Below are 24503 nucleotides of genomic sequence, written 5' to 3'. Positions count from 1 at the left end.
TAGACCATTGTGTCGTGCGTCCTGATTGGCTGTTGGACTGTAGACCATTGTCCATCAGTCTCCTCCGTGCCGTGTCTCCTGTCCAGTACAGAATGTGTTCAGACAAATTTACATAAACGTTGGATCTCAGTGTGACTCTGAAGTGCTGTACGTTTGCAATTTGTTTTCTCCCCGACAAAACCCACAATGTCGACGAAACGTTCTGCACCGACAAAGACGCCTACGAAGGTTTGAACTTTGAGAGAGTTTAAACGAGAGAGAAATGTGAGAAAATGTTAACGCCTGTGTGAGAAAAGTGTATAAAGTGTGTGGTGAGGGGTTTTACAGACAAAAACAGAGAGAATAATGTAAAAAATAAAGACGATACTTCACAGATTTTCATTTATTGCAGATTATTTTTAGAACGTGACCCATGAGCTGCGATAAATAGATTTGAAATAGTTTTTGTGGTTTAAATCTGCTTTTATCGTTTCTATTTCCTTGGGCCGTACGTCAGAACTTCAAACTCAGTCCTGCAAACGCACAAACCCACAGCCACATTTCAAAGCTGGTTGAGTTTATATTGGTTGTATATTACAGGTGGGATTTGAAATTGAAATAATAATAATGAATACCGTCCCACAGGTCTGGGCCTTTTCAGATACGCCGCCTTTGGAAAGCGCCGGTGACAATAGGGTCCAGCTGCTTTACAGGGGCCGCTCTGGTATTAAGAGGTGCTGCTCTGTAATGGACTGCAGATTATGTTTTGTTGTAAAAGCCTTTTAAAGTAAGAGTTCCTCACAATGACACACAGAAGTGGTCTTATCGGCCCCGCGCAGGCTTTTCCAACAGGACCTTGACATTTCTGTACCGTTTTAAACTGTTTACCCCGAGAAAAACCTACTGTAACGGCGGCATTTCTCCGTATTTGTTTGTATTTACGCCGTTTCTGTTCATCCGTGTTAAACGTACATCGTCTTCATGATGAGTGGACAGTGACTCACAGTAACAGCTGATTAAGACTTTAAATGCCACATCTGTGCTGCAAATTCACTCCCTTTTCCTCAGTACTTAAAGCTGTATTGTGTAACTTTTCCTGTGTGAGGTCCACTACTTTCTTGTGTCATGGAGATGGTCGTTTATTTGCCTGGAATGTCACGATACGTCTGTAAACTCACGGCTGTTGAAAAAAGGCAAGTTTAATATGTAAAACGCATTATTATTGTTACTATATGTATATTTTTATGTTTATTGTGGATTTATTTATTGTTTCTTCTTTGTATTTAAACGTCAAAAGTGAATCTCAAGGAAAACAGGTGGGAGTTGCAGGTTTTAAAGGGGAAAAACCTGTAATCCATGGACACATCCCACCGGGAAAGTTCCCTCGTGGATCTTTAAGTGGACGTCTTGTCGTGATTTACCTCTGACTCGCTCTTCTCTTTTCAGATACGCTCTCAGTGCCTCGCTGGTCCCCACAAATTCCTCGAAGAGATCTGGGAAACTCCATCAAACACAGGTGAGTTCTACACCTCCAGATTGATTACATAAGCCGTTAAAAGCGCGGCGTTCACAGCATCTCATTGTGCATCTGTCACCTCGCTCCGCTCCTAATGTAACCCATCCAACTTCAACAATAGCACCTCTGATATGTCGGCGTGTGGGTGCTCGGCAACTCGACGTCTGCGAGATGGCGAGCGCCGCCTCATCGTGCTCAGCCGCCGTGTCATTTACAGCTGTGATTAGATTTAAATGAACCTTTATTATTGTCAGACGTCTCCGTGGCACTTGTGCAGATCTCACTGTGACGACGTCTGTGTCCCTCAGACGTCCAGGTCTGATCCAAAGACGAAGTTTAAATCCGTCAAATGGACTGATCGTTGTAGGAGTGAAGACGTTTGGCTGCTTGGACGAGCGACCAAACGTCTTCACTCGTTTTTTCAGACACATCCACTGTGTGAGGAATGGGAACACCTCACACAGAGGATGTGTCTGAAAAACATCAGAACTTTTGATTTTATTCTGATGATTGTGATTTTCTGCTCATGGTTCACATAAATCACCTGTACTGTTTGTATAAATGGACGTAGCTAACGTGCTAACGTGCTAACCGCCGTTTCCACAGATGAACTGATCGTGGGCACGTCCAGCTCCTCCTTGTTCCAGTTCACTTTACATTAGAAAAGTATTCGTTCCTGATTGGCTCTTTGGTTGCTGTGATTCTCACGGTCGTAATTCCAAATATAAACTCCAAATCGTCTCTGCTCTAACGTCGATGAGCTTCATCTGGATCTGAAGCTGTGGTGAAGATTCACAGTTCCCACGACCAAACGGCTGTGAAATCTTAAATCTGCTGATGTTCCCATAGATTACCACGTGTTTAGTGACCATCTTAATGAGACCGGAGGTTCTCCACGGTAAAGTTAACGTGACGAAGGCGGATAAAGCCTCACGTGGAGCCACTCCTGGATTATAATGATTAATGATTATTGATTAACCAAATGTTCTGGTGGTGGGAGAGGCTTTGGCACCATTTGGCAGTTTGGAGTTTGGAGATTTAACGGTTCTTTATGGCACAAAAGCGACTCTTGCAGCTTTAATCCATGTTCTAATGTTGTTCTCTCGTCAAAAACAGACCTGAAGTTGTGTTTAGTTTGAACATAGATTAGTGTGAGAAACAGAGTAACTAGGACCACAAAAGACCAAAGGAGCAGCCTGTCAATGCACAGATCTGCTTCTGTCAAACTCCGTGGGTCAGTCTGCGTCGTCCAGCCTCACTGCTGCTCCCGGTGGCCAGGTGGGGTAAACACATGCAGTGATCACAAAGCTCTTTCGTGGCTCTGTTCTCACGGTCGGCTGTTTCGGCGGTTGATGTGTACGAGCTCTAAAACGCGCCGTAAACTTGGCCGGCGGCCCGTGTTCACGCGTATCGTCCCGGAGCCTCTTTGGCGCAGCGTGAACGCTGAACGATGCAAACAAAATGGAGGAGGATTAAATGAGCAGGTGAGCGGCGTCGGAGGGAGACACACTGCAGGTGCCCATTATCACGGCGAAAAGGTTATACAGTGAATATGAGACCCGGCTTCACAAAAACTGTCTGCTGCAGTGAGAAAACAGCCAACAAAAGGTCACGAGAACAATTTATACTTCTGTGTGAACATGTTCTGCTTTGTTTTTGTACAGGTTTTCTACAAAGTACTGGATGTCGCAGACCTGCATCGTGTGTGGGAAGGGAATGCTGTTTGGACTGAAATGTAAAAACTGCAAGTACGTATGGATTTTATTTATATTTATTTATACAGGGAGAGTCCATGGACAGCGCTCTTCTGTCTCAGTTTATTCTGTATTTGTCAGGGACCATGTACAAATCACTTCATCTTTACCAAAAAAACATGATTTGTACCAGATTGAGCTGCTGTTACTTTCACAAACGCACATTTCATTACAATTACGTTAAAATCAGTTCATCTTCATGTATACGGCACATTTAAAACACAACTTAAACTGCTCAAAGAGCTTCACATAAACAAACAAAAACACAGAGATAAAATGTGACACAAATGAAATTAAACAATAAAACACCAAGACATAGAAGCAAACGGCAGAGAAAGAGAGTGACCTACAGGTTTTTACGGTGAAACGACAGAATAAACTGATGTGGACAAACTGAGGGTCTAAAATGAACTTTTTATGTTTTTACTCAAATGTTTCAGCTCCACAGTTTGAGTCTGACTCTGAGTTTAAAGGAAAAGGACGAGGATTTTTTTTAGATCAGTTTGTGTTTGTGGAGCAGAAACAGAACAGAGTTTAATACATGTTTTTAAAGGTTTAATCCCTCAGTCGTTTTAAAGGAGGTGGAGCTTTTATTCATCATTTTGAATAAGTTTATATTTAAAACACAATGACCTCGTCCACGGACTTGTCCTTTGATTCTGTTTCCATCATTTTGAAAATCATCTGGTTCATTAGATCAACATTAAGATTAAATTATAATCTTTGTAACTGCAGATTATCAGTACGTGGCTTCAGATTAATGAGTGAAAATTCCACATACTACTGCGTATGAAGTAGTACTGCGTATGAAGTACTACCACGTGTTTAATTATGCAGTAGCTGCTGAGCTCCAGCCCACATTTAAAATGCCACTGGGATCACGACTCCACTCACAGTTTGTCGTTTTGTCCGTGTGGTTTCGTCCTTTGACGTGTGGAATGTGACAAAGTAAAAGTACAGTATCTGTATTTTTACTTAAGTACATTTTAATTTTACTTGAGTACATTTGAGAGCAGTATCTGTACTTTCTATTTTTGAACAGGACTGAAAAGTAAAAGTATTTTTGTTATCGTGTGAGACCTGCTGAAAAGGTTTTATTTTTAACACGAGCAGAATTTGAACAAACAAAAATACACAAATAAAAACAGAAAGAAAAAAGGAAATATTAATTAAACTGTTTCTGTTGAGCAAATTTCTGCTCAAATCTGCATCAAAATCTCCACATTTGAAGCTTTAAAGACTCAAAATCTGTGAGAAATACTTTGACTTTTGAGTCTTTAAGCACATTTTTAAACGGGTACTTTGATACTTTCACTTTTACTTGAGTATTTTATTTTGTCTGTGTACATATCGTTCTGTTTTTCTGTTTATCTGTTGTTCATTTTACAGATTTTATTTTCTCGTGTTCAGATTTTGCATTAACACTTCAGAGTTTCTTCATGTTCAGATTTTACGTTGCAGTTTTCAGACTTCGTTCAGATCTGTTCTAATCTGTTGTGCGTTCGACGCCTCACACAGGCTGAAGTGCCACAACAAATGCACCAAAGAAGCTCCGCCTTGTCATTTACTCATCATCCAGCGAGGAGGACGAGACTCTCTCAAAGGTACAACGTCCTGTACTTATCTAGACAATATCTACTGTTACCATGGCAACCACCTGTTCAAAAGAAACATTTCATCCTCAAAAGTCCTCAAAATGGCGCCTGGAAGCTGAGACTCATGAGTTCGCACGATTCGCACGGTTCAGGCGAATGGTTCTTTCGTGATTTTTAAGGATTTTCAGACGACTTTTCCCATTCAAAAAGTAATAAGTAAAAGTCATTTTTATCTGAATTGTGATGTTGCTTTAACAAAAAAGGACGGTTGTTGTGACAAATCCGTCAAAACCAGAAAAGAAGCGTTAGCGTTTCCCCTGAACGTGCTTCATATCAGTCACGTGCTCAGTTTTATTACATTTTCACAAACTATATGAGTTAATCTGTAGTGTCCACGTGACTTTTGGTCCTTGCACGGACATAGACTTTATATCTGTAAAAAGACGTGGCGAACCTGCCGCCACCGCGTTCCAAACAGGAAATGAGCACGTGCGCGATTCAGCTGCATCCACTCTGACTCCAATTCACTTTCTATTGAAAAAGTCGTCATTTTGGTCTTAAAAACGTCCATATTAACCCGTTCTACACTTTTATTTCACTATTGTGTCTGTAAATGAAGATATGAACATTAATAACAGTGAGACGCCTTCTCTCCCCGAGGTCGCTCCTGTTAGCGTTAGCAACAGGTTTGATTGACAGTCACTTGTTCACGGTCTGTGGTCGCTGCGTCTGCTTCAACAAAAACATGCGTTTGGTCTTTAATCTAATGTGGTTTGTGGTTTGACTCTGATTTAAACACATTTCCCTTTAGTCTGGTCAGTGCTGTGTGACGTTTGATGATGTTTTAAGATGTTTTATGATGTTTTATGATGTTATTCGATGTTACACAGTTTTGTACGATGTGTCTAAATGTAAAGTGAAAGGATTATATTTCTATAAAGTGATTAGTAACACTGGTAATTAGCTTAAGGGATGTGTTTACTGTAAATTAAACATGAGTCTTACTAATTGACATGCAAACTCCACTTTAAGCCGTCCCCTGATTATTCCTGCACTTTACAAAGGCTTTGATGGACAGAGCGGCCTCATTAATTGGAGTAAAAAGACGTAAGAGGCGTTGGTTTGGTCTAACAGAGGGTTATCTCCGATTAATTAAGCCACTTTAGTTTGACAAACGTGTGTGTGTCACGTCCTGCGAGCGCCGACATAGAACGCAGCGTAAAAATCCTATTATCTGAATTAAAATTGTGCTTTTTCTGTTTCTTTTTTCTCCATAAAGATCACCAAGGAATAACTCAAGGTAAAGCACTAATTAGACTTCCTCCTGCCAGTTTTAGTTAAAGAAAATGACTTCTTAATGAGTTTGCATATGGAGAGCTTGTGTCGTGGTGATAACAGAAGCGTAGATTGTTATTTTTGTATTCCGTATTTTTCGCTAATTTCCTAAAACCATTTGCACGTCTATTGTTTCCGTATAATCGCGGTTGTTCATTTTCTGCCTGTGTTCCGTCTCTTTCTGCTCGTACAGTAGCTCGCTTGGTACGAACCGAATCTGTACCATGTGACATCAACAACCCTCTCAGGTACACGGACCTGCACATCAGCCAGACCCTCCCCAAAACCAACAAAATCAACAAGGTGAGTCCCGCCTCTTCACACGGCTCTTTAGGGTTTCGATTCTTCTCAAACTGAGTCATCGTCTCTCTCTGTGGGGATCAAGAACGGAGCACAAAATATCTGCAGCTCCAGGAAAGATCCAAACCGTCTGTGTTTTTGTTTTCTGTTTTTAAACGACCTCTGCACAGTTTGAACCTTTAATAATAATAGAGTTTAAAGTTTGTGCAGCTACTTTATCGCACAAAACTCACCGTTCTAACACTGTTTTCTCCTCAAAAACAGACCTGGACTTGTGTTTTGTTTCGTTTATTATTAGAAAATAAAGCTCTGTTCCACCTTGTGATGTCATCAAGTGGGAGTTTTCATGTGAACTCCTCCTCCTTTTACCTTTAGATCAGTAGAGAAACGTGGCAACTCCAGAGCTGAAATGATCCAAATGATTCTATAAATGAAGGTGTGTGGAGTTTAAAAACACAGTGGAGCACTTCCTGTATCACCACATGATGACATCACAAGGTGGGACAGAGTGTTTTCAGTTTGAGAGAAGAGCCCAGGTCTGTTTGTGATGAGGAAACATTAGACTAGATGAGAGAGCAGTGTTTTTTTTAATGTTAAATGGACTTATCTGAGTTTTGAATCGTTGTGCGGTCAGTTTCTCTCACTCAAAGTCGTCGTTTGTTTGATTTATTCTTGTGATTCTGGGACGTCCTGCATGAGACACTAAAGTGCAGCTCCTCGTTCTACAGACACTTAAAACAGTCAAACCATTTCAAAAAGATAAAAACATAAACGTATAAAGTGAAATTTGAGGAGACATTTACACTGGTCCTGGTTTATCTCAGGGTCATGTTCTAAAAATAATCCACAATAGACGAAATCTGCAAAGTATCATCTTTATTTTGTACATTATTCTCTCTGTTTTTGTCTGTCAAACCCCTCACCACACACTTTATACACTTTTCTCACACAGGCGTTAACATTTTCTCACATTTCTCTCTCGTTTAAACTCTCTCAAAGTTCAAACCTTCGTAGGCGTCTTTGTCGGTGCAGAACGTTTCATCGACATTGTTCATCGACACAATGGTCTACAGTCCAACAGCCAATCAGGACGCACGACACAATGCACGCTCATACGCTGTAAAAATAAAAAATAAAAAAGTAAAATCTGCTAAACGAGGCCATGAAAGCCGCGATATCTCGACAGACGACTGTATCTTCTAAACTGTCTCTCTCTTCGTGTCAGAGTCGGTGTTTCTTTGATTGACAGATCCTGTTCCTTCTGTTTCTTTTCACAGTTGTATTTATTATTTATCTTAACTGTCTGATTATTATTTAGGGTTTGACTCTTTAAACTGATGCCAGACAAATAGAAATTGGAACGAGCCATGAATTAAAAAATCCTTGTAAACGAGATCAAATAAAAGACTAAAACAACATCGTACAAACGTGTAAAATGAATAATCTGTCGCTAATAACAAGCTCATATAATATAATAATAATAATAATAATAATAATCATAATAATAATAATAATAATAATCATAATAATCATAATAATAATAATAATAATACACTTCTGCTCTACAATTATGATGAGCCGGAGGATCGTCAGCGCCACCACCTGTAATTACGTGGTTATTAGGGTAATTACACGCTCTATTGTTGTTGGACATTTAAAGCAACTTCATGTAACTTCCTGGAAAGCGTCACAGTTTTATAGGACGAGGAAGATAAAACCAAGAATATTCTCCATGGAGACAGGACTTTAATGTTCTACTGTGGAATATTAAAGCCAAAGGTACAATGTCACGCATCATGAGATAAATACGAGTCAGGTTTGTGGAGATGCGAGCCCACACACACATTGCATCTATATTTTTCAGTGTAATAATTAAATCCAGTGTGTTTTTTTGGGTAATTAAGTGTAAAGTCTTGTGTTTTTGTTGTACTCTGCTCTCACCTCCAGCTGAATTCAGAGAAAAGTCCAGGTACATTTCTCCTGCAGGTTTGTGCTTACTGAAGCTTTAATCCTCGGCACAAACAAAGCGTCCAAACAGTTGTAGGCAATTGGCAGAAGAAACAAAACGACAGCACATTGCACAGACTGATGTATTACCTCTGTCACCGACGTGTCTGTTTCTGCACGTTTCTCCTGCTTTTCTTTGGAAATTAATGGAAGCCAAGTTCTGCCTGGAAGCTACAAAATCAATCTACACTCAAAGTTTAGGTAAAAGTTATGAATTGGCTTAATAAAGTTCTGCCGTTTGATTTACAAGGAGGAAAAAATAAAAAATAAAAAACATGTTTAGTGATCGACCGGAATCTGAATTTTGACGAACGACGTTTGAGGTTTAAAGTCTCATATCGATGTTTAACTAAAAACCACGAGACGCAATGACGACGTAACTGTAACTTTTCTGGTGGGTGATCAGCCGCTTGTTTGTCACCATGGAAACCGCTTTGCCCGTAATGTTCCACAGTGGAGCTTTTATGTGTTTGACAAAGGTTTAGACGCACTTTTATGAGCTCGTTTAATAAATGATCACGTTTTTATATATAACACTTTTCCACCTTCAAGGCTCAAAGCAACAACAAGGAAACACACACACATACACACACACACACACACACACACACACACACACCCCCACACACACACACTAGACACTGAGGGTGACATGGGTTAAGTGTCTTGCCCAAGGACACAATGACAGCATTCATCTGTGTGAGTTAGAATCGCACCAACCTGTGGATCAGTGGATCTGACACTCGACCAATGATGTTTATGTGGAGATTTGAACCGGCAAACCTTCAGATCAGTGGACAAACACTCGACCAACTGAGCCACTGTCGCCCCCAGTAAAGTTGTGTTGTTTTATTCAAAGACACAGACACAGGACAGAGTCAGACTTTCCTCAATATTTTCATTTTATTGTGAGAAAAGTGTTTGTTTAATAATTAGGAGCTGAAATTGGTTCTGACGACCAACTCCCCAAAATCAAACTTGAAATGTTCGTATCATGACTATTTCTAATTTGAAGCTTAAATTATTGTGGTTAAAGTTTTGCTCACTCCTCGGGCTGCGAGATAGAACGAAATTGCAATTTGGAAATGACAAAGGCTGAAAAAAGTAAAAAAAAGTACCAACATTTCCTCCTCAAACCACAAAATACTGTGTTATTCTGCACAGTGGAGTTTAGTTTGTACAAACATGATCTGAAATGTGACTCTCGTCTTAGTTTCGTTCATGTTTAAGTCTTTTTCAATTCTCCTGATCCCGTTTCAAATGTGAACGTCAGAATCATTAAAAGATAAATATAAAACATAAACACAAAACAGAAACATCTCTGTCCTCAAACTTTACACATTTATTTTCATTTCGTTTCCTGATGTTTCTCGTCCCAGGACCACATCGCCGTCCCGTACCAGCCCGACTCCAGCAGTAACCCTTCATCCACCACCTCGTCCACGCCTTCGTCGCCGGCCCCGCCCCTTCCCAGCAGTGCCACGCCCCCCTCGCCCCTGCACCCCTCGCCGCAGTCCGCACGCCAGCAGAAGCAGTTCAACCTGACGGGTGAGTAAGGAGCGAGACGAATCAGCTCCACTGACGCTCCACGTGTGTTTGTGTTTATGTAGGATCAATTATGTTTATTTAGGATCAATTATGTTTATTTAGGATCAATTATGTTTATTTGTGTGTTTACTTTTTGGAGCATGTGGAGTTTAGAGGTTTATTGTCGTGTATCTAAAGTTGCGTTGTGTATCTAAAGTTGTGCAGGTGCGTTCAGGTGTGTGCAGGTGATTGCAGGTGTGTTCAGGTGTGTTCAGGTGTGTGCAGGTGTGTTCAGGTGTGTTCAGGTGTGTTCAGGTGTGTTCAGGTGTGTTCAGGTGCGTTCAGGTGTGTGCAGGTGGGCGGAGCTTACAGGTGTAGATGCATTCCTCCACTCCTCCACCTTAATGCAGCTCCACCTTGTGCTCATTTGTGTCGCGTCTTTACAAAGTCAAATATTTCTTCATAACAAAAGACACAAACATAAATATAATAAATGTGTTTTTAATGAAGCTGAAGCGGTGAGTCATTTCCAAACGCTCCGTGCTCTACGTGAATAAAAAAACACTGTGTTTATTTGTCTGCCTTAGTCCAGAAAAACAAATTTGTAACTCTGACTTTTCTTTCCTTCCCGCAGCCTCCAGTTATTTTAAATACAAGCAGCAGTTCATTTTTCCAGGTAGGTGTTTGCTAATTGGTCATTACTCCAGCCATAGTAGCCATGACGCCGGGCACGAGCTCAGAATGAATAAGGAGGACGGCTTCTTTAACACCGCCGGGTTATTTTGGTCCGCCCCCACACCCCTCTTTCCCGTCTCATTTGGGGCCCCCTAATGACTCGTCTGTGCCCGTGCCTCTTGTGCCTCACACTCCACTCATTTGGCAGCGTTTTTACAGCTCACAGTGTGAAGCGGCGCGAGAGGAGACGTGTAATTGAGTTCTAAGGAGCCGAGGTTCTGGAAAAGGCGTCGGTTCAGTGGACGGCGCCGAGTCGAGCCACACAGATGTGATTGCGTGCTTTTTCGACTGGCAAATTACACGGGTGGCGTTCGGTCGCAAAACGCAAACACGAATTATTTTAGCGTCAGTGAAAAGCAGGGGCGGCGGCAGAGTGTGTTTGTTGGGGGAGATATGGGGGGGCTGAGTTCTTCAAAGGGGGGCTCATTCTCACGTAAAATGTTGATTTAGAGTGTTGTACGGATGCGAGCGAACCCCGCCCTCCGCCACGTCTGCGTCGCCGTTTTGAACTAATTTAAATGTAGTTATCCCCTGTAGTGTAGGAAAACAAATATGGATTTTTTAAAACTATCGTCTCATTTTGAGCTCGGGGGGTGGATGTGCAAAAATCTTTAGGAATCTACTGAGGTGCATTGGCCCCTCCCCCCGGCGCCGCCTCTGGCCTAAAGAAACATCTAAAAATGGAGCTAAACTAAAGGCGTGGGCGACACTGGGCCATTTATGATTTTAATGCCAGTAAAAACATGACTAATCACAAAAAAAGCTGAAATGACGTCACACCTTTGGACGGTTGCACCATCCGTCTCTGTTGTTTTTATTTTTATCCGCCTCTTGCAGCGATTTAGTTTCTATCATAAATCCGATATTAAAACGTCTTTAAACATGTTTATTTAGTAACGAGATTAAATCATTATTTTCAGACGACCACAGCAGCTCAGATTGTCTTTGGATTCTTCTGTATTTTCACATGAACATTTAAACATTTTTAATCATTTAATTCGTTTTCATTTGTTCATTTATTCATTTCGAGCTCGTGTGTCCTCTTCACTTAATGCACATCGTTTTTCTTACTGAAGCTCAAAAAGGAGAAGAAGAAAACGTTAAATCCCAGCCCTGTCCAACATAATCCTCAAAGCGTCAAACTTTATCTTTGTGAGTTTATCCTCCGCTCTGAGCCCGGGCTCGCTCTGTCCGAGCAGCTACAGCTCTGATTGGTCAGAGCTGGTCACATGGTGCACGTTTCTGAGGTCACATGAGTGGGAGGAGTTAAAGCTGAAAACAACACGACGCCATCTGGTGGTCAACTTCCAGATTTGATTAAACTTTCATGTTCTCAAAGCAAACGGTCACTTTATTTAAAATTGGAAAACATAAAATAAAATCTATTCAAATTAATTAAAATAAAGACTAATATTATTTTGAGATGTTTTATGTGTGGAATACTTCAGTTTGTGGCATTGTGTTAATATTTAAACAGTTTTGTACGTCTCTAAAGTGGGTGGATGATGGAGTGTCCGGTGTCGTCTGAGATGTCGACTGCCCTAAACTCATAACATACTTTACCCTAAAAACACATTTCAGAAAATAATCATAAAACAACAAACGTGTTCAATCCCGTTTTTCCGTATTCAAAATAAAAATGTCCTTGATTCAGGCTTTGGTCATTTTTGTCCAAACACCTGCAGCTCCTTCGAGCCCTGACCACCGAGCTGATGAAAACAGGACCATTTTCACAAGAATTACCTCTAAAAAGAATATGTCACCGAAAAACAGACCGCTGAAAACAGACCCAAAAACCATCTGGGATTTTTGTTTGTGTGAAAATGTGTCTCTTTTACATAACGGCGTTTGGTCTTTTCTGTTATACAAAACAACAGTATATGATCACAGACAGACTGGCCAGCGCCAAACCCACACACTGCGGCGTTCAGAGCGGCGTTCAGAGCGGCGTTCAGAGCGGCGTTCAGAGCGGCGTTCAGAGCGGCGTTCAGAGCGGCGTTCAGAGCGGCGTTCAGAGCCTCTGATCTTCTCCTTGGACTTAATCCATACAAACGTCCTGACACAAAATGTGCTTGGAGCAGAACCAGCCCGTCGTCCCCGTCAGCCGCCTGTGCCAGCGGCTCATGCGCCGCGCTCAAAGGGAACAGTTTAGTGTCCAAAGTGAATAGACCGGGCCCTCGCAGGTGACGAGCGCAACGCTGCCCCCGCTGGTGTTTTTCAGAAGAGCAACAGCTGAACATAATCCACGAGGAAGTGTGTCCAAAAGGCAGAAAAAGACAGAAAAAGGCAGAAAAAGACCGTACCGACGCTTCTTTCTGCTCATAACACGCTGCAGCAGATGATTCTACGGTGACACTGTAGCTCAGAGTGATGTGGTGGCACAGGCAGAACAACTCGCCTCGCAGTGAGAAGGTTCTGGGTTCAACCACCGAAACATGAAGATACAAAATGAACCGCGCTCTGTTCTCTCAGTGTGGGGGGGGGGTTTCTTCTTGATGTTTTTCCTGCATAGACTTAAAACATGTTTAACTAATGTTCTGCTCTGAGATAAACGTCCCCACTGCTCAGGGTCACCTGTTTAAACACGGGTCAAATGCAGAAAACGGCACATTTCATGAGGAGTAAGTTGTTGAAGGTTCAGTTTAGAGCCTATAGTTTTACCAAATAATCCTTATCTGATGAACTGTTAATATCTTACGTTAACAAACCAGACACGTGTTCAGTTCTGTCTGTGCTTCAGCTGAATAAATATAAATGTGTTACGTTAGCATTAGCATTAGCGTTAGCGTGATGTACTGATATTCAGCCTGTTGGTCCACATTTTATTATTATTATTAGAACTTGACTTTAAAGATAAAATGTCTGCTCTTGGTCTTGGATTTTGTAAAATAAATTTCCACAAAAATGCGACGTATCGTCCAGTGCGACTCAATATTCTGCGTGTTTTGGTTGGATCGACTTATACTCCAGAGCCACTTAGAGTCTGGAAAATACGGTTATAATCATCATAAAATATTTACTCTTAGATTATTTATCCATTCCACTAATATCATTAATCACACACTGTTTATACGCCGCTACAGCCGCTCTCGGTGCTACAGAAATGGCGTGGACGGTTACGCTGGGCGCTCTCTCGACAGTAAATGTAGCTCGTATAATCGGGTCACTCGCTGTAATGGAAACAGATTAGTGAACCTTGTTTGAACATGTATTTTCTCCAACACGAAATCACGTCGTATGTTCTGTGTTTGTTCAATTGAATGAGTATTTACTTTACAGACGTGACGCCTCCAGAAGCCCCGCCCAGCAGAGCCCCACAGGTCATCCTCCACCCCGTCCTGTCCGAACCAGGGTGAGTACCACGCTGTCGTTGATACAGAAACTCTTTTGTGTTTTGACCTTTCACCCTCCTCCTTTAAGTCTGTAACCGGTCGCTCTGAAGTTATTGGAGCACAGATATTTGGGTGACAATTTCAATGTGACATCACGGCCGCGAGATTAATGCGAGCGTGGCCTTGAGTTTCCGCTACACTTGTGATGCCAAGAGGATTTGCTCTGGCTCCGTGAGGAAGCAGCGGTCTCAGGAAAACAACCGGAAGAGGAGGAGGTGGGGCCATGAGATGCTTTTCGACCCAAATGTTAATTAGATCAGGACCAAGAAATAGACCAAGAGCGTGGACATCTGTAGGACGGACAGACGGGAATCAATAGTTAATAAAGCCACCGACAATTCAATTACAAAATACCAACACCATTTAAAAAGGTTCTGAAATGGAGAAAGGGAATAGTGCGTTTTGTCTAAAGAGAAATGCCCCAAATCAAATGTGAACGTTTGGTCCATATTTGACCCACCAAATGCCACAGAGGATCCGTCCATCACATTCTTATGAACTCTGGAGTCTGGAGCCCGGGTTTCCACTCGTCAGAACTTTACCCTCACAAAGCGCATGTTTAAATTAAGTTCGTTAAGGGGCTAAATATGTTATTTTCATAAAAGTGCACGTATATGTACAATGACAAGGCCCCTGTAAATGTTATCATAATGGCAGCCAATGGCACATAATCACCTCCTACATGAAAGGATTATCCAGCTCTTTGTCCCATTCACCGTCTGCTCCTGAATGAGGTGCACTAACCTGGTTATCCACAGAGAAAGCCAAGATCACATTAATCACTGATGCGGCATAAAAGTGTGTAGGCACAGCCTGGAACCCGTCCAACAGTAAATATGGAGCCTGCTCTGGGCCGACGGAGCTTCATCATCACGGACTGAGCCACAGGCGGAGAAAGTCTCTCTGTTTCCTCCGAGCGATATCCAAAAACACATATTTTAATCCTTATTCCACTTTCTTAGTTTAATCCAATTTCACTGCGTTTGAGGCTTTGTGTTCAATGGGACTTTAAGTAAAAACCTACAGATATAGACACGAGTGTGTGAAAGTGCGTTACACAAATACATGACACACATTCTGCAGCTCCTCACAGAATGATCACACATTTGTGTGTCGTGTATTTCAGCCTTGATCTAAAGCTCTGCTCTTTGTTGTCACATTGTTGTGATTTAATTAACACATGTCTGTGGCCTTAATGGTCCTGTCTCTGGGTTAATGAGGGTCTGTCTCAGACCCCTGCTCCACCAGGATCCTCTCATTACAGAGCCCAGGGGCCCAGGGCCCGGGGCCCTGGTGCCGCAGGAATCACATTATGTCATTCTCTGCCTCACCTGTGTCGGCCCGCGGTGCAGCTCTGCAAAGACGCGTTAAAAAACTCAACAAAGTCTGAGGTTACAGTGACGCTCCAGTCGGGCCTCACAGAGCGGGCCTCATTTATGCAGCTGAAGGTGACATGCCCCGCCCAAACCTTCATCAGGTGAAATAAACCTCACATTTGTCTGAACAGCTGCTCCTCAGACTGTGACGTAGATTCAGTCTATTACAGAAACTCCAGAGACATGAGGGACATGGACTGACCTCATGTGTTTTAAACAGAATCATGTGAAACAATGTGGTGTAAACAGGTTTAAATGAGACGAGGTCACGCCAAAGGTCAAACATCACATGTTCATCACATGTTCAGGGTCAGAGAAAACGTAAAGGCTCAAGCAACGAATCAGCTCAGCCGCCAATAAACACTGGTCTGTGCTCTGAGCTCTGGGCTCTCTCCTCTCTCCCTCTCCTCTCTCTTCTCTCTCCTCTCTTCTCTCCTCCCTCTCTTCTCTCTCCTCTCTTCTCTCTCCTCTCTCCCTCTCTCCTCTCTTCTCTCTCCTCTCTTCTCTCTCCTCTCTCCCTCTCTCCTCTCTTCTCTCTCTCTCCCTCTTTCCTCTCTTCTCTGTGTGACTCTTTCTCTCCACTGAACACTGATCAAATTCACTTTCTCTCTTTCTTTTTTCTTGTTTTTAGGCACGAGGGAAACCCTTTACTTCAGATCGAGGTGGAGCCCACGTCAGATGTGAGTCCACTTTTCTTTTCTACTGTAAAGCTGCACTGTGTAACTTTTCTTCAAATGAGGGGTCAGAACATGGACTGTATAAAGTGCGTTCAGCTCCAGTCAGTGAAGATGTCAGATATCGAGAGTGTCATAGCAACCAAAGAGCCAATCAGGAGCGAGGCTGTTGAAGGTCCCGCCCCTTCCCGCTCACTCCACTGGTTTAACAGGGAGCGAGCGCTTAGCGACGCTGTCAATCAAACCTGTTGCTAACGCTAACAGGAGCGACCTCGGGGACAGAAGGACCTGATTTGTCTGTTATTAATGTTCATATCTTGATTTACAGACACAATAGTGAAATAAAAACCCCAGGATCATGTCGAGGGTTAATACGAACATTTAAGACCAAAAGGACGAAGACTCCCACCTGAAAAGTTCCACAGTGCTCCTTTACTTTGCCACAGGCACCACATTTATGTTTATTTCTTTTGTAAATTGAAAGAGCAGAGTGTATAATGTGTGAGTTTGCGCCTCCTTCAGGTACGTGCTCCTCTGATGGTCGTTAGTGAAACAAAACACAGAGGCTGAAATTGCCTTTGTCAGACTCCGGCGTTTTCAACACATCATTACATGTGGAAATGTGGAATACATTACTTTAAAATCTATTCACACGCCGGGCTGTCCTCTCCTACACATTTTTCTCTGTCAATAGCTTATTTACTTTTCCTGTTATTTCACATTTGAGATTCAAAAGAGAAATTATATATATTTTCAGACATATAATTATAGTGTTTCTGTGGAGCGCTTCATGCACCGACACAGACAGTTCTTTGTTTGGATGGAACATTAAAATAGTTATTACAGCTTAAAACTCATACACTCTGTACCTGTGTGTGCTAATCTGCACAGGTGGCTCTTCATTTCAGATGTGAAGACTTTATTACCTGATAGAGCAGCTGAATGGTAAAGAGTCGTGTTTTTATACTGCACTTTTCCACCTTCAAAACGTTTTACATCAACGAACAAAGACACTGGGAGCAGGAATCGCACCAACAACCTGTGGGTCAGTGGATTTGACCCACTCAGCCAATGATGTTTATGTCGAGAGAGCGGGACTCGAACCACCAACCTTCAGATCAGTGGACAAACACACCGACTAAGCCACTGTGGCCCTGTTTGATGATGTCACAGCGTCGTCTCCACTCAGGACCATTTTACTCATGATTCACACATTTGGGCTCAATAAAGTTAAATAACTCAACTAAATATTTTTTCTCAAATATAATTGACTTCATATATTTGACATCTTCTGTATTTATATAAAATGTAGAAAGTAGTAAAATAAATAAAAATAATAATAAAAATAAATAAATAAATAGAAAAAACATTGAATAAGAGAGTGTCCAAACTTTGACCTGGTAGTGTAAATAATATAGAGTGATCAGATTGAGATTACGGTTTATTTCAAACCTAAAAACACTTTAAGACAAAACTGGTTCATCCAAAGAACAAAACCCCGAGAAAAAAACAAAGTGATGTGTCTCCTCCGTTCAGTGAAGAGTGAGAGACACACTGGAGAAACTGAACACTCCATAAGAGAAAGAATCAACACGAGAGAGAACAGCTCAGGACACAGTCTGCTGTTCATCTACATAAGAGAATAAACAGAGAGAACAGCTCAGGACACAGTCTGCTGTTCATCTACAGAAGAGAATAAACAGAGAGAACAGCTCAGGACACAGTCTGCTGTTCATCTACATAAGAGAATAAACAGAGAGAACAGCTCAGGACACAGTCTGCTGTCCATCTACAGAAGAGAATAAACAGAGAGAACAGCTCAGGACACAGTCTGCTGTTCATCTCCATCTCAAACACACTGACCACTGCTTTGAAGAGACTGAGGGTCAGATCTGAGCCACAGAAAATAAATGTTTTGAGAGGAGAGATAAAGAAGATATTTTTGTGAGGAAAAACAGACGTGTCTTGGACGAGCAGCTAAACGTCTTCAGTCCTACAGCTTTTTGTCCAGTGACAGATTTGACTTTTGTCTTTTACTTTGTTGTGTGTCATTGCGGGGTCTATTTAAGAGTCTTACATGTAAACTCTGCTTTTCTCCAGAACGAGGAGGGGAACGACGAAGACTCAGGGGACGAGTTTGAGGAGATGAACTTGTCTCTTCTGTCGGCGCGTAACTTTCCGCGTAAAGCGAGTCAGACCAGCATCTTCCTGCAGGAGTGGGACATCCCGTTTGAGCAGCTCGAAATCGGAGAAATGATCGGAAAGGGGCGGTTCGGCAAAGTTTTCCACGGACGCTGGCACGGGGAGGTCGCCATCAGACTCATCGATATCGAGCGCGACAACGAAGACCAGCTGAAGGCGTTCAAGCGCGAGGTGATGGCGTATCGCAACACCCGGCACGAGAACGTGGTGCTGTTTATGGGAGCCTGCATGAGCCCGCCCCACTTGGCCATCATCACGAGGTAACGCCGCACAGAGACGCTCTTCACACACTCTCCAGCAGGGGGCTCCACGCTGAGGCCTCCTGCTGAATTATTCATATTTATTCTTGTGTTGCCATGACGCTAAAATCTCAAACTCCTTCAAAGCTCCTGTACTGACATTTTTTCAATGTGTTAGAGCGAAATTTGTCCTGACGCAGCACAGATTTATTCAGCTTACTCCAGGGGGCGCCGTCATCGTCGTTTGTGTCGTTTTATTTCATGTGGAGCTGCTGATCTCGACAGTAACAGGTTCTGTAGGGACTCGAGAGCCGATTTAAAGCCTCAGAGAATCGTTGCAGTTTGACTTGTTGTTGCACATAAACATGGAACATTTGACACAAACGACTTTATATCAAACTTCAGCGTCAAAACTTTTCACAAATTCTCCATTGAAAGGAACAGATTCTCCACTTAACCAGAAAAAACACGACTGTACAAATAATAATAATAATAATAATAATAATAATAATAATAATAATAATAATAATAATACATTTTATTTATAACGCACTTTACATTTGAACAACAAATCTCAAAGTGCTACAGTGCAAAAAAGACATTAAAAACAGAAGACAATAAAGATACATAAATACAAATAAAGACAAATACTGCAAAGACAGATCGGTTTAGTCACATTCACAGAAAAAGTGGGCGGGGCTGAATAAGATCAATGGGTCTGTTGAGGTGAAACTCACTGTTCACTTTCTGCATCTAATCCAGAATAATCACCCACATCTCTGTTTAATTGTTCTGCAGCTGCTTCAAACACTCCAAAAAAGTGAATTATTCAACTTAAATTGGATTTTATTTTATTTAAAGCCCGGCTCCAGCTGGCAGCACCTCGAGGTGCACGAGAGTCGCCCTGTACTTTGTGAAAATCAATTACAGACTCAGGCTTCCTGCTGAATTGGACCAAACTGGTGTTAGTGATGAAAAAACTGATTTCAGCGCCAAGAAAAAGACGTGATTCTTGATCTGAGGTTTGACGCCACGATGAGCATAAATATATATATATAATATATATATATAATATATAATATATATTCAGTTCAGTTTATATAAAACATTTAAGAACAACTTAAACTGCTCAAAGTCACACAAGAAAAGTAAAAAAAACAAAAAACAAAAACACAAATAATACAGGAAAATAACAATAAAACACCAAGATATCAATGTGTGTTAAATACCAGGGAGAAGAGGCGGGGCTTGTGTTAAATACAAGGGAGAAGAGGCGGGGCTTGTGTTAAATGTTAAATACCAGGGAGAAGAGGCGGAGCTTGTGTTAAATGTTAAATACCAGGGAGAAGAGGCGGGGCTTGTGTTAAATACCAGGGAGAAGAGGCGGGGCTTGTGTTAAATGTTAAATACCAGGGAGAAGAGGCGGAGCTTGTGTTAAATGTTAAATACCAGGGAGAAGAGGCGGGGCTTGTGTTAAATACCAGGGAGAAGAGGCGGGGCTTGTGTTAAATGTTAAATACCAGGGAGACGTTTTCAGTCTAGTCTTAAAGTGTGTTAAAGCCTGAGAGGATCTGACAGACAGGGGGCGCTGTTCCATTGTCAAAATGGTGTCATGTTTTCATTTTATCACATGATTTTCACTAGTTTTGATTTTGTTCTGTTTGTTTTTTTCAGTACAGTTTTAGTATTAATTAGTATCTGGATATTGATATTTTGGACGGGCCTCGTTTTTACTGCGACGTTTCTTTTTTTGGTACAGTATTTGAGGATTGTTCTGAGACAAACGTGACATGTCAGTGTGAACACAAACATCTCCACAGTCAAACCTTTGATAAACTCACTCAATGTCGTTTTATGTGGAGACTTCGATTCGAACCGTTAACCTTCAGATCAGACAAACTGTAAACGTCTGAACACGTGTAGTTCAGGGCGTGTGCTAATGAAACAGCAGGTGAGCACTAACACTTTTAAAAAAGAAAAAGAAACAGTGATCAGCCTCCAGCCCCGGCGTCGAGCGAAAGGGCAAACGTGAGTAAAGAGCACAGCAATTAGACGTTTGTTATGGAAAAGAGTATGGTTTTTATTATTTAACACTTTTGACTCACGTTTTTACAGATTAAATGTCAATATTGTGCATTTTAGATGAATCTGGTAATAAAATACAAACATTAAATCCACGTGTTACAGCTGTTAAACCGACAGATCTGATATTTAGTGTTTAGTGCAGAGCTTTGTTGTGTTTTTGTTGTGTTTTTTTGTGTTTTGTTGTGTTTTTTTGTGTTGTTCTTAATGTAACTGCTTTTGTATGTGACATTTGCTTTTCCGATGAGTTGACGTGACGTTTTATTGGTCAGTTATCGTCTGTTTTGTGAGACTTTTTTTTCCAAGTTTTTTAAATATTAAAAAAAAAATTGAAATAATTAGTCAAGTAATAGAAATTTTGGTCGACCGAGACGCGATTAATTAACAGGATTTAACTAAACAGTTAAAGGCAACAACTTTAGTCATAGCTACGAGAGACAGAACGATATATCAGTGTCATATCGGCCGATATTTGGCCTTTTTGGAGCATGGACTATCGGCCCTAAACCTCCAGCAGAGGCCGATGTTCTGTATGAGTCGACCTGCTGCATAAAAGTTACACAAAGCTTTATTTAAACACTTTAACACAACGAGCACACAGGACCTCTCTTAAAGGGCTGTGGGTGTAAAAGGGTTTGGGGGGAGTGTGTAGTAAATTTAAAAAAGTTAATTATCAACATCTGCACTAAATATGTGCAGATGGGTTAGTTATTTGCTCTGGATTCTAAATAATCGGTGTCAGCTTCATCCATGAAAAAACAGAACAGATATATATCGTGGATCTGTAATAACGTCTCACTTTTATCTTTTACATGAAACGTACCATCGCCATTTGACGTTTGATGTGACGCGTCCGATCTGTGTTGAGTCGTTTTAGACGTTCTTGACTCAGGTCCTGCTGTCGCTCTTTGCTCAAGTGTTTGGCTCGTGTGGGTCCGTCAGTGTCGGGTCTGTGAGGTTCACTGCGGAGGAGCTGAGGTCTAAATGCTCCCGGTGGGACATTTACAGTCGACGTGACGAAGACGTGACGTGATTCAAAAGAGACGCGACTGACGCTCCACCAACGCCTCACTGCAGGGTTCAGTGTCTGAGCCTCGTGTCATTTTGAGTCGGTCCATCCATGTTCTTCCTCTTATCCGGGGCTGGGTCGAGGGGGCGGAGTCTAAGCAGAGACTCCCAGACTTCCCTCACCCCAGACATGTCCTCCAGCTCCTCCGGTGGGACCTCGAGGCGCTCCTTTCTCCATCTCGAAGGAGCGCCCGCCCTGCAGAGGAAACTCACTTCAGCCGCTCGTGTTCATGATCTTGTCCTTGTTCTTTTAGTTTTAGTTTATTTTTTGTCCCATTAGACAAACTCCCTCCTGTACAAAGTGTTTTTCTGCTCAGTTGGCGTTGAGCTGTTGGTTTAATCTCAGACGTGAGACACTTTTTTATTGATTATCTTGTACTTATTGAAATATCCCAAAAGGTAAAAGCAAAAACATTGAACCTGATCATTTCTAAACTCCAATAATCTGCATTTTAACAGATCCATTTCCCTTTCTCCATCTGTACTGAATATTATTATACCGTGACAATGACAATGACCAACTGCTGTGCGTTAATTAAATCACGTCCTAAATTCCTCGCCATGACATCACCATAGTAACAGGTAAACAGACGCTTAAATGTCGTAACTAACTTCATTTGAAACACTCAAAAAACACATTTTCTTTATAAACTTCCAAACACTGCACGGGGTTTTCAGATTCACAGTTTTCAGCCGCGGTAAAGCGCCGGAGCCGTGCGTTATGTCGCTTTACCACAGAACGTGGCGTCCCGCAGAGTCGTGTTCCTCCTCGTTCTTTAATGCTTCACGAGCGATAATCATGTGTGTGCTTTGATTGATTAAACAGTTGTTTTGCATTTAAAGGAAAAGCACAGACGTAGAGTTTGTGCGGCTGTAGGACAGAAGCTGCCGCCGCCGCCTCCGAGGTTGTAAATACGTGTTAAACCAGTGATTGACTTGTTGATTGAAACGCTCGCCGCTCGTTCCAGCTCAAACCGTTGACAGATGAGTTGCTGCGTTTGAGAAAAGCTGGAAGCTGATTACAGAAACAATAGAGCAGGTGTTGTTCACCTATAGTTTAATGTGACTCCTCCAGACGTCGCCACAAACGACTCCCTCGGATTAAAGCTGCACTCTGGGAGGTTTCTGCTGGGCTGGTCCATCACATCTCTCTTTATTTTATGCTTGTTTCCATGGAGATTGCTTAGTTTTATTCTATTTAGTGGAACATTCGAGGTAAAACACCAGCTCCTCCTTTTAATGTAACGCGCTTAGTGTGAGCGGGGACTCCTCTCCACAGATCTGACATGAAACAGACTGCTCCTGTCACTTGGCTGTCGCCATGGAGATGCTGTAGATGCGTTAAATGCCATACTGTGGAGCATCTCAGGCAAAGCAGTGAAATGAGACGCCACAGGACCCGACGGACGAAGCTCAGAGGACGACAGGTCCAGTCCACGGAGTCGCTCCGTCACCTGGCAACCGAGCTAATGCTAATGCTAATGCTAACGCTAACGCTAACCACACGAACTGCACACATCAGGCACAAGGATCGATTAAACATCACGCTCCAGTGATCAAAGTTGGACCATGAGCTCAAGATTTTATAATAAATCTGATCCAAATCGACTAAAAACACAAACATTAAAACTAGAGTCACTTCTATAAATATGAACAATCTGACAATGTTGTTGTAATAAAATATAAAATATCCTAAATGAGCTTAAAGTTTCAATAAGATTTGATGTTGACAGTGGAAACATAAATGTAAAGGTGCATTAGGTGAGTTTATAAAGAAACATCTCTGTTTGAGTAAAGATGTTTATTTTACAGAAGGAACGTCTGAAATACTTTGTCAATAAAGTGAATATTAAACCCTTTACACACATTATAAATACAAACACACTTGTGTGTCAGTAAACTCTCACACTGTGTCACTTTTTACTGAATCATGTCCAAACTCATGATGTTTGTCAAATGAACAGGTGGAACTGCGGCTCATTCTTTAGTCCAGGTAAATGAATCAGTTCTGATCAAAAGAGACAAATAAGTGTCACATCTCACAGTGAATCCAAAGACACAAACATCATTAAAACTCTCATTATCTCCAGGTCGTCCTGGACAAACTGTATTTTGGTCTTTAAACATTCTGCTTCTTGTCTCAAATGTGAAGTTCAAATCTATTTTGTGTCAGTGGAACATGACCATGGTCCACTTCCTCAGAGATAAAACCGTTTTCTTCAGATAAGATTCAAACAAACTTCCTTCCACATTTAAATCTAATATTTTTCACTTGTGAGAGAAATTGTAAGTGAAAGCTAAAGTGTGCAGACACACTGCAGTATGAGACACATGAGGGACACGTCCCACAGGTCGTCTGCAGGACCAGCTCCTCCTCTGTCCACTCTGGGATTATGGACCTTATGTTTGGGACGTTTAAAGAGACACAACTGTCACCACACGATAAGAAAGAAACTGTCACAGGTTAGAATGAAATGAGGATCACAAATATTATTCAGATCCACATTTATATAAATCTCCCTCTGGGACATTTACTCGTTTGTTTCACCCTGAAAATTCATAAAGTTTGAACTTTTATTTACAAAAGTCTAAAAAACATCGTAAAATCATTTGGATCAGTTTTGTCTCAACTTATTTTAGTTTAAAGGAAACAGATGCAGTTTTCAGTCTTGGCATTGGCCGATATCGATTATACTTAAAACCATAGTGTCTAAATCTGTAG

At 41.7% G+C, this 24503-nt stretch overlaps 1 protein-coding gene across 1 annotated transcript in view; it reads left to right on the top strand.

The window, feature by feature from the left end:
* Positions 1 to 24503, top strand: part of ksr2 (kinase suppressor of ras 2) — a 101437-nt gene that overhangs the window by 64149 nt on the left and 12785 nt on the right. The window contains exons 7-16 of the mRNA XM_033972420.2: positions 1426 to 1495; positions 3160 to 3243; positions 4768 to 4853; positions 6124 to 6144; positions 6373 to 6482; positions 9866 to 10034; positions 10648 to 10689; positions 14028 to 14100; positions 16148 to 16196; positions 18291 to 18652. Coding sequence (XP_033828311.1) covers positions 1426 to 1495; positions 3160 to 3243; positions 4768 to 4853; positions 6124 to 6144; positions 6373 to 6482; positions 9866 to 10034; positions 10648 to 10689; positions 14028 to 14100; positions 16148 to 16196; positions 18291 to 18652 — 1066 coding nt within the window. The remainder of the gene's footprint in view (positions 1 to 1425; positions 1496 to 3159; positions 3244 to 4767; positions 4854 to 6123; positions 6145 to 6372; positions 6483 to 9865; positions 10035 to 10647; positions 10690 to 14027; positions 14101 to 16147; positions 16197 to 18290; positions 18653 to 24503) is intronic.

This window comes from Periophthalmus magnuspinnatus, chromosome 9, assembly GCF_009829125.3.
Source record: "Periophthalmus magnuspinnatus isolate fPerMag1 chromosome 9, fPerMag1.2.pri, whole genome shotgun sequence".
In the NCBI taxonomy this organism is placed as follows: Eukaryota; Metazoa; Chordata; class Actinopteri; order Gobiiformes; family Gobiidae; genus Periophthalmus; species Periophthalmus magnuspinnatus.
Note: the sequence above shows the minus strand (reverse complement) of the source record. Positions and strands in the feature narration are given on the sequence as shown.